The sequence below is a fragment of the Equus quagga genome, chromosome 11 (assembly GCF_021613505.1).
Source record: "Equus quagga isolate Etosha38 chromosome 11, UCLA_HA_Equagga_1.0, whole genome shotgun sequence".
In the NCBI taxonomy this organism is placed as follows: domain Eukaryota; kingdom Metazoa; phylum Chordata; class Mammalia; order Perissodactyla; family Equidae; genus Equus; species Equus quagga.
Genome location: NC_060277.1, coordinates 84,250,691 through 84,264,086, shown reverse-complemented (window position 1 = coordinate 84,264,086; position 13,396 = coordinate 84,250,691). Strand labels below are relative to the sequence as shown.

The following is a 13,396-nucleotide window of genomic DNA, read 5'->3' as shown; positions in this document are numbered from 1 at the left end:
CTGAAATAAAAATTTCATTTTAAAAAAGTGAGATATCAAAGAAATTATGGAATCTCAGCTTCCTCCAGGGACACCTGGTCACTCTCCTCTTTTGTTAGAGGTACATCAAAGAAGATGTTTAAAAAGCATTGCCCTCGCCCTATTGTTTGCAGAGTAGAAGGACATTCTATAGCATCTTGAAAAGCTTGTATTTCTTAAGAGAAGAAGAAGAAAGCAGGACAGTAAATGTTCTTTCACTCCCCTCCCCTGGCCTCTGTCCGCTTCTTAGCGCTGCAAGAAGATTGAGAGGTAAATAATCATTCAGCCCTCCCCAGGTTCCCACCAGAGTGGGAGGAATTTGTTACAGAGGGTTGGCAGAGCACCTCACCTCATTCCAACCTCCACGACAATCTTCCAGAGGATGCTATCCTTGCATACTCCAAGTCATCTGGTTGGAGCCCCAGGAAGAAATAGTGATAACTAGCCACTTCTGGTAGGTCCAGGAGAGCACATACCCTAGCACCCAGTGGGCACTGCCCACCAGTGATGGGCTAGTCAGCAGAGGAGTGGGGTGCCTCCTCAGGGATGTTTATTGAGGACTTCAGTCTCCATCTGGCACAGAGACGGAAGGATGCAACTTCACAAGACTAGGGGCACGTGGGCTCTGTAGCTTCTGAAAGATCCTCCAGACATCTGGGAAATAGGTGTCAAAGTTTCACTTTAAGGTTGAAAAAGGGGCTTGAGCTGCTATTTTCTCCCAAGTGTAAATGGACCAAGATTCACATGCTCCCCATGATCTCTTGGCTCTCTCTGATTCTGTGCAGCTTAGGATGGGCAGTGGGCCTCTAAGTCAGGGAAAATAGAAGAAAGAAGAGAATAATCCAGAAATGATACTTTCTAGCTATACTTTAAATAGCCACAGTACTTTAATCAGGCTAGAAAATGGTTTCCAGAAACAGCTTTAGAACTGGCAGTCAAGAAGTTGGACTTAAATGACTAAGTTAAGGCAAGGTAATTTTTATACCAGTTTTATCATCTCTGTCATCAAAACAAATATTATTGATTGCTCTATGTAATTTAGAGCTCTTGAGGAGTTTATGATCTAATTTGGGCAACAGGAAAGATGCATAAAGAGAGAATAAATAGGAAAAGTAAAGGGGAGAAAAAGAAAACCAATGTACAATGCTCCCCGGGGCTTGGCAGATAGGGAAGGCTTCGTGGAGAAGGTAGGGCTCGAGCTAGATATTGGACTTGGACAAGAAGGGAGAGAGCAAGCCACACATCGGGGATGGCTGAGGGAAAGGCACAGAAACAGGAATGTGCGTGGCATGTTGGGACGAAAAAGTAGGTTAATTTGACGAGAGGGAAGAGCTTGGGTAGAGGAGCAATGTGTGATGGAGTAGGAGAAATAGGAAGGTAGGCAGAAAAGAACCTTGGCTAAAACTGGAGACTTTGTCTTATGGGTAGTAGAGAGCTCTGTGGTGAAAACTTTAGCGTAGGGAAAAGGTGGATGGAGAGAAGTGGTGGCAGGGAGACCAGTGAGAAGGGTGTGACATTAGAGGAAAACTGAGGTGATTCAGGGCAGAATCAGAATGTGGGGAAGGCAAGGAAGTGACAGAACCAAGAGACTAATGAAGGCCAAATGGATAAGAGTTGGTAACTGAGACATGGGATATGAGGAAGGTAGAGGAAGAGAAAAGAAGAAGAGAAAAAGCACCCAGGATGACTCCCTGGTTTCCAACTTGAATGATTGAAAGAATTATCACATTTCCAGCAGAATAGTCCTTCCCCTTTCTCAACAAGATTCCTCTCATTCTTCTATTTCAGTTGTCTCTCAGAACTAAAGAAAACCCCATCACAGGTCCTAAAAGTGAATAACATAGGATTCTGATCCTTCTTGTGTGTAAAGAGAACCCGGGGGTGTGCAACTTGTACAGGACCGTACAATGGGGCAGGAGCAGACTGGTACTAGGACCCACTAGATCTGATGATTCGCAACAGAATCCTAAACATCAGAGACTGAGGCAACCACCGCAATTATTTAGTGGACCCACTTCTCTTTACAGATAGGGAAGCTGAGTTCTGCAAAAGACGAGTGACTTCTCCAGGATCACACGGTCAGTGAGTAGCAAGTTAGGACTAGAACCTGGCTTGCAGAGTCTTAATCCAGTGCTTCTTCCATTTCCACTTGTTGCTTCATGTTTCATCTGTGTATGTGTGTGTCCACGGGCATGCTTGCTTGAGTGACAGGAGGCATTTTATGGGAATGATATTTTCTCTGTGGATTTACCACAAAGCGTACCTCATCAGACTCCTCACATAATAACAATAATAATTCAAGAGTGGCCTTTGTTTAACATCCCGAGTTTATTCATGACTTATGTGATAGTTGGCTTATCTCTCCAGCTCTACCCTGACCATGTCTGGGTTTATTTTGGGTCAAACTGTCTTGGCTGAGCTCCGAGATCTGTCACCTCTCCCAGTCCTAACCCTGCATTACCCTGCCAATGCAGGAAACAGATCTGACGCCTATTTCATTTGAAGCAAACTTATCAAAATTCACAGTGTGTGAATTAACTGGGAGGAGAAAGAATTGGGAGTAAGAAAAGGAAAAAATAGGAAGCACATACTACTTGGTGCTCAAAGAATCTCTAAGAGCGAGATAAAGAAAGGAAGGAGAGACGGAATACTGATGGGAGATGGGAGAAAGGCCTTGACCAAAAAAAGGATTTTTTAATAAGATAAAACAATATTTTATTTTATTTTTTCCTGAGTGGTTTTGATGGTTTGCTTTCCAAATGTGAGGAAAGACAGTTAGAAACTAGAAGAAATTATCGTGTGAATGGAATTTTCATCACTTCTGTTTTCATAAAAGATTTTTATGGCAGAAAAGGTTTCTGAACCACTCTGGTAGCTGGGAACCATAAAAGTACCTTTAACAACACATCCTTACACATACCATAAACAACTCAGATCTCTGAGCCTTTCGCCTGCCAGGCTCCTTCTGGTCCCTGCCCGCATGAACTCACTTTAGATTAGCAGGTGTGGTGACCATCAGGAGCCTCAGGAAGCGAGACATAGCATAGAGGTCGGAGCATCACGAGGTCACCCGGCAGGTGCAGAGAGTGATCCCCTGATGATGACCACGTTAGAAGGGGAAGCTTATGAATGGGCCACGTTTGGGTGAGGATCTAAAGCCCAAGTTGCTCAACTGAAGGATGCCAAGCGGCCGGCAGCTGCGTATTTCATATTTTGGAAAATCGTTTTCCTGCCTTCCCATCAGGGAAGAGGGGAGGGGGCTGCACCCCGGCCTCCTCTGCCCCTCCTCCCTCCCCAGCACCCCTAGGCCCGTCCGTCCCTCCAGTCCGTCCGTTTTTGAGACCTGTCGGTCCTTTGATCCCCGTCCACCATCAGTCGCCCCAAGCCCTGTCCACCCTCCGCCAGCCTCTCGTCTGCCGTCAAAGGATTTTTGATTACAGTCATGCGTCGCTTAACAACAGGACACGTCTCAAGAAACGTGTCATTAGGCGATCCTGTGGTTGTATGAACATCACAAAGTTGTACTTGCACAAATCTAGAAGGTAATGCCTACTACACACCTAAGCTGTAAGGTACTAATCTCATGGGACCATCATCGTATATGCAGTCCCTCCTTGACTGAATCATCGCTCCACCGTGCATGACTGTAATGAAGAGAAGGAAAGGACAACATTCTGCCCACTCCACCAGTGTGGTTCTTGGAAATTTCCTCTGCCTGCCCCACCAGGGTATTTCCTGGAGAAGCCCTGAACGAGACCCAGCCCTTCAGAACCCAACGTTCCGCCGCTAATTGGAAAAACTCATTGATTCCAAGTTTGTCACTCAGAACCCTGATGTTATGCCAATCTCAGAAGCCACCAAACATCCAGTGAATCCTCCCACTAAAAAATACTTACAGAAGGCCACGGAGCCCTTCCTGTCTGTTGAGGGAGACACACAAGCCATCCCAGACATTTTTCTCTCACAAATTTCTCCTCATTCTGAAGGGGCTACCTGGCAATGTTCCCATCCCTCCCAAGGGCCTGTGCTGCCCAGGGACCACATTCAGAGAAACTTTGTCATCTCCACACCTCTCCAGAGGCCAGGATGGCTTACATCAGAGCACGTGGGTTCCTCCCTTCTCTAGGGTAGAAAGAGTGGATGAGTTTCAGAGAGGGTAAACATTGGCACATGGAGCCTTGCTGGGGACAAGAAGTCTATTTGTTTGGTGTTCTGGGAAACCAACAAGAGGAAATGCATTTTAGCCAGGAAAGAAAAAACAATAACCTGTCCAGATGTGAATGACAGCCAAGCCAGCGGGAGATAAATGAAAACGGACAGCTGAGAAAGGGACTGGCTAGGCTTCCAAGGAAAATGGCATCTGAAACGGTGGGGATGAATGAGAGGCCATGGCCCAGTGTGAGAACTATGAGCACCTCAGACAAACAGAATGGTCACTTTGTCACTGACCGTGAGTGTCCCTTTGATCAGCCAAAGGTTTTTGTGTGCAGGATTCAGAATTCTGCTTCTGGAAGGAGACAGAGGAGAGCCAACTATATCAGTCTCATTTATAAACCATTAATTCCAAGAAAGTATGTGTTTGAGTGAGTGTGTGTGTGTGTGTGTGTGTGTGTGTGTTTACTGCCATGTGCCAGTGGTGGACTTTATCTTCATTGGGTACTCTCTGCTGCTACTGCTATTACTAAAATACCTTGGAATCTCTGGGCTGGTATATAAGAAACTATGGCCTTTTTAGCCTTCTACTGGGCTTTCTGTCTTGCAGTCTCCATTTCTCAGGCCAATTTGCCATTCCCTAATGGGGAGACATCTAACTGTGCTAAATAGATTTAACTAAACAGAGATAAGTCCATGAAAACACGTCATCACATGTCATCACAGCTCTAAAAATACAATTTAGCCATAGGAAGTAATATGTCGACTGTGACTGCCTCCAGGTACGCCTCCAGTAGTTCACTGGGGACAGTCAGACCCGCATTTTGCTCTCACCCTGATTCCGGTAGTTCATTGTACATTGCACATAGGAAGGCAGTGTTATCTCACAGGGTCTTCCATAAGGAAGTTCCACTTTGAAATCATTCAGCACCAACTATGTCAACATCCATCTAAAGACGTAGTTTCATTCACCCATAAAGCATGAAACCCAGAGGCAAGAACCTTAAGAAGCACACTTCAAAGTTCAGGGAGTGGTCAGATAAAGAAAAACAATGCTTATCTGAGAAGCGGAAATATCTTGCAAAGAAAACAAGAAGAGTCTGAAGTCCCTCACTCACCTTTCCTGGACAGCTGCCTTCCTCTGAGATGCCCAGCTCACTTGCCTGGATTCATCATAAAAGAAGCAGCTTTTAACAACATTCCATCAGCTGGAGAAAAGGGATATCACTTTTTGGAAGGTAAATCCAGGGGTTTGGTTTTTGGTTGACGAATTTCTGACAGTCCCTAGAGTATTTTCAACCCAGAGTATAATTTCATAAAGAGGCTTATGTTTTAAATTGTCTGTCTGTAAAGTACACTTTCATGAAATTTCATTTTCTCTGTACCTTCCTGTTTCCTTTCTGTATAGATCTAATAAACTTGAAATTTTGAAGTCATTGAGGTAGCGATGGTATATAACATTATATTCGGGCTTTCAATTAGTAAGTTCCTGGATATCGGTGTTTTTTAATGGGCTGCCCTATAGAAGGCATGAAGTCATAGAATCCTAATAAGCATCTAAACCAACAATCCATCTCATAACTAGAGAATACGAGGCACTGGAAGGTGAAGTGACTTGCTCAGAGCCACCCAGTGACAGAGGCCAGGATTTAACCTACCACCCTGACAACAAGTCCAGGGCTCTTCTCACCTCTCTAGTGGCCAAAAAAAGGGACAGTATTTTGAAATTTGACCAAAACAAAAAGTCAATGTTTTTAACCACTTTAAACCCAACAGATGAATGTATTGGCTTCCACCATGGATTGGGCGGAAGGTAAGGGAGGGCTCCAGGGCAGCTGATAAATGAATGGGGAAGAAAGCCTTAATTGTTCCTAATTTTAAGAGCTATTCAGATCCCATTAAGGGCTCACAAGGGACAAGCTTGCTCGGAGATTGGAGTTTTGTCGTCCATGACCGCAGCAGGACCATGTACTCAACCTGGAAAGTGAGAAGATGAGGATCTGCTTCACTCAGAGCCGGTGATATTGCATCAACCAATCCCTGCCATACTGTAGTTTCCTTGCACATCTGTCTGGAGTCACAGGGTGTTTCCTGCTGAACATGAGCTTCTCCTCCAAGCCACAGCCCCTCAGAACCTTTCCTCTGGGCCCTTCCCAGATATAAATTCTTGGTAGAAGGTATAAAAGCTCCTCCAAGCAGAGTAACTCCCCTGGCTGCCACAGGAGGCCAAGGCACTTGGCAGGTAAGGCTCATTAATGCTAGTCTTTCCTGGTTTCTGCAAAGCTGATGAAGAGGTTTCCTTAAGACTTCCCAGAAAACTTGCTACTAGATTTGGACTTATCTTCATCAGGCATTTTCTGGCGCCAGCTTTAGCTGACACCATGGCAGGTCACCTTCATTTGGTGTAAGGGAGAATGTGATTAAATCCATTATTGGCAAGGAGGATTTTCTGAGTCTTAAAACTGAGTCACAGAATCATAAACTCTTAGGGCTAGAAGGTACCGCAGACTTGTCCTCCGTTCTGTTTGGGAACTGAGACCTAACAGATATCACATGTCCAGGTCACACAGGAGGTTGGGGGAAATGAGTAATGGAATGGTGTTCTGTGTGATGTTCTTGAGACTGGTGTGATATCACATGACCTCTAAACTATATTGAGATTTTTGCAGTGTTTTAAAAGGTTCCCTAAGCCAGGGCTCTCAGATCTTCATCTCTTTTCCAGCATTTGATGCCTGCTATCTACAGCAGATCTGAACGTCCAGTTAGCCCTGAATGTCTAGTACCAGGTGTCTTGAATACCCTGTGGACATCTGGTTCTCAATAAGGTGTATGAATATTAGACGGGCTTCATTTGGGGAGAATGGAGTAGTTGAATCATAATGGTTTTTATGTGATTGGGTGTCCCAAACCCTGTGGCCGAGGTGGAGGATTGTCTCTGATGTGGAGAGCTAGATAAGAGCTCTCTCCTCTCCATTCTCCTCTTGATCCTGGAGCTGCTCGAAAGATCAAATAGAACATTCTTAGGGGTGATCGGATGTTTGTTGGTTTTCCTACTGGCTCATCCCACCATCCTCAACATAGCTCTCACCATTCATGGAAAAGAATCTCACTGATTCTTTCCTTTGCCAGGCCTTCCGGCAACCCCATTGGTGACTTCTCAGCAAGTCTGAAAGCCAGACTTTGGAAGGCCTTGAGACTCAGATGTGGTCTGCAGACCAGCACTATTGGCATCACCTGGGAGCTTGTTGGAAGTGCAGACTCTTGGGTCCCTTCTATACCTTCTGAGTTAGAATCTGCAGTCAACAAGGTCCCCGGGTGATTAGCAGGCACATTAAGTTATGAGATGCCTGCTAAAGGACCATTACCACCCTCTCCCTCTGCACCCTCCAGCTGAATTTCTCTGCCCTAGGAATTTCATGCATTCAACGTACACCCAACACCTATTATGTACTGAGACTAGGCTTGGGCAATGGAAAAACAAAAATAAATAAGACATAGCCCTTGAGGAGCTCATAGTCTGATAGGGAAAACAGACATGAAAAGAGTGATATGAGATATGAGTAAAGTATTGTAGGAAGACAGAAAAAGGAATGATCTAATTTTGCCTGAAGAAATCTGGTATACTTCACAGCGGAGGTGGCATGTGGCCTGGGTTTTGAAGAATGAATAGGAGTTTATCATGCAGAGAGGGCATTGCATAAGAAAGTGTGTGAGTAGAGGCAAGAGACTGTGGACCAGCCTGGTATTTAAAGGGTAAAGGCTGTGGCTCTGTCTCCAGATAGTGCTTCCTATCCCAGGGAAGGGCTTGGGAAATGGTTTCTGCACTGAGCATGATGATAAGAACGTGGGTAAATATCAAAACATCACAGAAGTCCCTTGTTGGCCTCTTATACTCTGAAGCCCTATGTCCTCTGCCCTCTACTTGCTTGGCTCTGGCTGCAGATAGTGGCCCTCCACGATCTTTTTGCATATCCTTTTTCCAGTGGCATGGCCTCGTATCTGCCTGGCTCTGCTTTCTGTCCCACATCCTTCCTTCACACCCACCAAGAAAGTTGGCCAAGACATGGAAAACCATTTTGCTTTGGCCTTGAGGTTTGCCACCACCACCACCACCACTTCCCCAGTGAGGAGAGTGTGAATGGGGTTCCAAGGAAAGGACAGGAGAAATGAGTATCTAAGCTTTTTTTCCTGTTCAGATTTCTCAACTTTCATGTCTTCAGCTACAACATTTTCCTTCCTCAGTCTGTTTTAGATGATGCCCTTTTTTCATAGACTAACCTTTTACTTTTTGGTTATATTTAATTAAGAAATACAGTAGTCATTGAAAGAATAATATAATGAATACTTGTGTGCTCACCAGCCCTCTTAAAAAATCAATAATATGGTGTTTGCCAGGGGCTGGGGGTGGGGAGAAATGGGGAGTTGGTGTTTAGTGGGTATAGAGTTTCAGTTTTAGCTAGATGATCAGAGATCATCTGTGGAACAGAGATCTAGAACAGAGATCTGCTATACAACAGTGTGAATATACTTGTCACGACTGCACCGTGTGATTAAGAGTAAATTTTATGCTATGTTTTCACCACAATTAAAAAATATATACCAATGATACCTTTCACTCAAAACCATCATCTTTATTTGCCTGAAAGGGCAGATTTCTCCTGGTTCAGTGGTCTCCTTGAGTCACAAAGAGGAGGACTATGGTTCTACTCGGGACCATAGAGGTTTAAGGACAAGAGCCCACCGAGGGGCCAAGTCGCTTGAGAACTCCTCTTGAAAAAAAAAAGTGCTAGGGAGAATCTTGGCACTTATTTGCACCTTGCCTTTTTTCCTAGAGTTAGTTTACAAAAAGTACATTCAACAAGATAAACAGTATTAGGGGGATCATCAAACGGTAGAGGGAAAGATGAGGGGAGCATGAGGGAGGCCGAAATTACAGGGTCCAGACACACAGTTCTCCTCTCTGGTCTGGCCTACCCCGAGGAGATCATCTGAAGAGTGTCCAGAAGAGCACCTGGGTGGCCTCTCAGGCAATGCTCCAGAACCACAATTTCTCTGAGGGAAGCTTTGAGCAGATATGGAGGCGGCAGCCAATCTGTGGACGTTCTCCCCAGTGTGTTTCTGAAGTCCAGTGAGTGGATGCACACTGAGGGGAGAGCTCGTGCCCTCTTGTGAAAGCTGAAGAGCCTGTCACGAGCATGGTCTAAAAACATGATCGCTGCATCTGCACACCCTAGGCACCTCCTTGGGCTGGAGCTAGAATCTCCTCAAAAGATATTTTGGGTCTATTCCACCAAACCTAATGACCACTCTAAGCCCAAACCCCTCATCAGCAAAAAAAGATGCATGAATTTTACTCTGATGATTTAGGTTCAGAGTTAAAGCTCACCTTGAAGGGGTTAATCTAAGAGCTGGACTCTCTCCAGGCAGCTTAGGACACAGTTGTGGGTTCAGGGGAGCTCTGAGCTTTGTCACAACTTTTGTTCATGTTTTCCCATCAAATCAGCTCTTTGAGAAAGGGTGAAGCCCCTGCCGGTTTCTGAAGGGAGGAGCTGAGGGTCTCCTTCTCAGACACACTCCCACGGAGCTGGGCCAGAGGCAGGTGGCTTGCAGGGGGCAATACATCCCAAGGGAAAAGAGGGAGGGGGAACTCCAAAGACGCGTTCCAGGTTTGGTACAGCATTTATCACACCTGTGATAAGACAGGTAGAGGATCTCCAGTCATGGGCTGTCAGGGCAGAATCCGACATCCTGGATCACTTGGTCCAACCCTCTCACTTGGCAGGCCAGGGGCCCAGAGATGTTAAGTAGCCTGCCCAATATCACAGAGCTAGGTAGAGCAAATGCAGAACCATGGCTCAGGACCTCCTGACCCTGAAGCCTGAGTTCTTTCCCTTCCGTCACTGCTTCTTTCCATGTCTCCCAGTCCCCAGCATGGGCCTGCACAGATGGTAGATGCTTAGTTAGTTATTGTGGTTTCCCCTTTTCTGTTCCAGTGTTAGGGTGTCTGGTGTTCCCTGGGCTTTCTCTGCTTTACCATCCCCTTTCTGTGATTCTTTTCTTCCCATGGGAGCTCTACAAGGCTCACACCATCTTTCTGCGTCTCATTTCAGCGATGTGGGTCCTTGTACATCTCCCAGCCCTTTTAGCTTCCCTGACTTTGCTCCAGGCTGCAGCATCTGCCACAAGAGGTAAGTGTCTCCCTGTATTGGTTTCCTGGGGCTGATGCAACAAAGGACAGCAAACTGGTTGGCTTAAGACAACAGAAATCTATTCTCCCACAGTTCCAGAGGCTAGAAGTTCAAAATCAAGGTGTTGGCAGGGTCGTGCTCCTCTGAAGGCCCTAGAGGAGAATCCTTCCTTGTGTCTTCCTAACTTCCGGTGGCTCCAGTAATCCTCGGTGTTTCTTGGCTTACAGCTGCATCACTCCAATCTCTGCCTCCGTCTTCACACGGCCTTCCTCTGTGTGTGTGTCCTCTACTCTTGTTGAAAGACCACCAGTCATTGAATTTAGAGCCCACCCTAATCCTGTACATGTATGACTTCTTCTTAATTAATTACATCTGCAAAGACCCTTTTTCCACATAAGATCACATTCTGAGCTTCCAGTTGGAGATGTATTTTTAAGGAGTGTATTTAACACCACATTCCCCTTGTTCAGAGACTGCATCCTGCCTGCCATGCTCCAGACCCCAATATGAGTGAAAATAAGGAATCCCACCTCTACCCCACACCATTCCCTTCCCTACATCAGGGTCCTAGTGATCAGCTAAGCCCTTTGATGGACTTGCTTAAGGGTCCACCTCACCAAGACCAGAAAATTTCCTTAGCCCAGTAGCCTGAATGGTTGCATACCTTCTTAGTCCCATCACTGGGTATTCTAGGGGACTTTTGAAGAGCAATTTTGACAACTTATTGAGGATCAGAGCGTATTCTTCCCATGCTGTGATTTTTCTCCTTGAAGACTCTTGTGAATGTTTCCCAACCTTGATCTTCTACTGGCTCATATTTGAGGGATGGGGTAATGGCTGAGAAAGAGGGAGACAGAGGCAGAGGGCATCTTGAAGGATCGACATCTGATACCCTGCTCCTTGCTTCTCCCCATCCAAGAGCAATCTCCCACGACGGCTGCCATCTCTGATGCTGTGAATCAGGTCAAAGTCCAAGTCAACAAGGCCTTCCTGGAATCCCGGACCAGGTACGACACACACACACACAACGTACGGCCCTTCTGAGGCTTCCTGTTGACAAGCACATCTAGGCCAGCCCCGGAAAACCAACAAACCAAAGCAATTATACAACCTGCCCTTCCACCTCCGGGTATGTGGCAAGCAGGATATCAGCACACAACTCCTAAAATCCTCAGCCTATAAATTACTTTGAAGAGGCTATCTTATCTAATCCTATGAACATTTTCTTCCACATGGCCGAATGTTTCCTTGGGTCATGCCTTCCAGAGTCTCAGAAAGTACATAGAAGTTGTCCATTCATTCAACTCATATTGACTGACTTAGGTCAGGTTCCCTAGAAGCAGAACCTGAGAACGGGTTCTGCAGGTCTTATTGGGTGCAGGTGACTTATTAGGGTGTGCTCTCAGGAAAGTTGTCAGAGTGCGAGAGTAAAGCCGGAGGGGCGAGAGGAGGAAGTTAAGAAGGACGTGGTTTAAGGTCTAGCCTCAGCCAACCTCACAGGCAGATCTGGAGCATAGGTTGCACCTCAGAGCCTGTCTCATCTTGGAGTAAGGAAGTGGAACTTTCATCTGCCAAATGTTTCCTTGACGTCAGTCAGATGTGCTGCAGGCTCAGGGCTGAGAGTGGTGCCGCATGCGGTGTAACTGCCAGGCACCTCCAGCCATGCAGCCCCATTGGCTCAGAATCAATCGCCCAGGTAGGTTTCAGGTGTGAGGCTTCAGCAGCTGCCCCCTCAGCAGCTAGGGGTGGAGCACACCAGCCCTATAAAGGGACCCAAGGGCACTTGGGGATAGGGATCCCGCAGGGCACCAGCAGAGTCAGCCACCCTCCAACCATGTGCGGGGGCAGGGATCCCTGAAATAAGCCATGCAGACTGGGTCCCTGCCCTCAGGAAGCCCATACGTGAGCTAGACGAACAAGAGTGACCATTGTGTTGAGCAGAAGACAGGCTTATTCTTTCCACTCGCTGTCCATTTCCACTAGACTTGGGGCTTCCTTCCTTCTTGGCCCTCAAACGACCTCTCAAGCAGACCCATCACTTTTTGCTGACTTTAGATGACAAGATTTGCTCTGGTCACTCCTCGTCCTGACAGCAGTGTCCTTTCGGGAATTCAAACGTCAGCACAAGAAGACAAAGCCCAGAGCTTCTCACTTCCCTCAGCTCAGAGCTGCTTTAGGCTTCCAGTGAGGGAGGCAGCACAGTCTGCTTGTCCCTCCCTCCTGGGCTCCTCCTTCTCCCCCAGCCCAGCTTTCTGACTCCTGAGGGGTTCAGCTGGGGGAGAGAGGAGAGAGACAGGATGGCAAGTCACCTGGACAACTTAGTGCCTTGTGGGAGGTCTGAGGCTCCCTCCTTGGGCACTTTTCAGCTCTCTCTGAATCTGCTGCCAACTCCCTGACCCAGGGAGGTTTCTGGCCAGTAGCTTACAGCTCCACCCCTCCGCCTGGAAGCATCCGGCTCGGCTCACTCCCTCCCCCCTCCACTCCCTCTTGAGCCAGGCTCCTTTTAGGCAGGCTCCGGAAGAATTAAAGCTTCGCCCTGCTGCTGGAGGATGTGCATTATTTGGGGCCCAATGCTGCCCTGTCTGGCTTACTCTGCTGTTAGGTGCACAGCGTCAGCCACCACTTCTTTTCTCTGGCTCTTTGAGCAGGTATCAACCAACGGCCATGACTGCAGGACACAAAGTCGAGCCCTCCTCCTAAGGCCCTTGTCACGAGAATTAAAGCAAAGAGGAAGCCCCATGGTGGCAGGAGGGAAATGCCTGGCATTTCAGCAACTATCTCCAAATGAAAATTCTTTCTCTCTGCTTAACTTTAACCCTTTTATAGCCCCAAGGTGGGGATAGAACAAAAGCCACATAATCAGTGTTCATCAGCTCCTTTGTAAGTCATACACAGGACCCCCAGCCCTGCTTTGGAACTCGTCCCCACTGGTTAGTTCTTGGACTTAAGGGCCTCGTGGAGATGTAAAGAATCCGACTGAAACATCTTGCTACACAAGCACACAGACAATCCAACGACGCATGTTTTGTGATAAGGAC

The 13,396-nt window shown here is 46.8% G+C and overlaps 1 protein-coding gene across 4 annotated transcripts in view; it reads left to right on the top strand.

Moving 5' to 3' along the window:
- Positions 1-4,342: 4,342 nt before the first annotated feature.
- LPO (lactoperoxidase) overlaps positions 4,343-13,396 on the top strand; it is a 29,791-nt gene continuing 20,737 nt past the window's right edge. Inside the window, exons 1-4 of one of the 4 annotated variants that reach the window (XM_046676594.1) lie at positions 4,343-4,468; positions 5,302-5,408; positions 10,281-10,358; positions 11,278-11,365. In XM_046676594.1, coding sequence (XP_046532550.1) covers positions 10,283-10,358; positions 11,278-11,365 — 164 coding nt within the window. In that variant the 5' untranslated portion in view covers positions 4,343-4,468; positions 5,302-5,408; positions 10,281-10,282. Of the gene's footprint in view, positions 4,469-5,247; positions 5,409-6,062; positions 6,413-10,280; positions 10,359-11,277; positions 11,366-13,396 lie in introns of those variants that run through there. The other 3 variants (XM_046676596.1, XM_046676592.1, XM_046676593.1) reach the window with 3 other exon arrangements.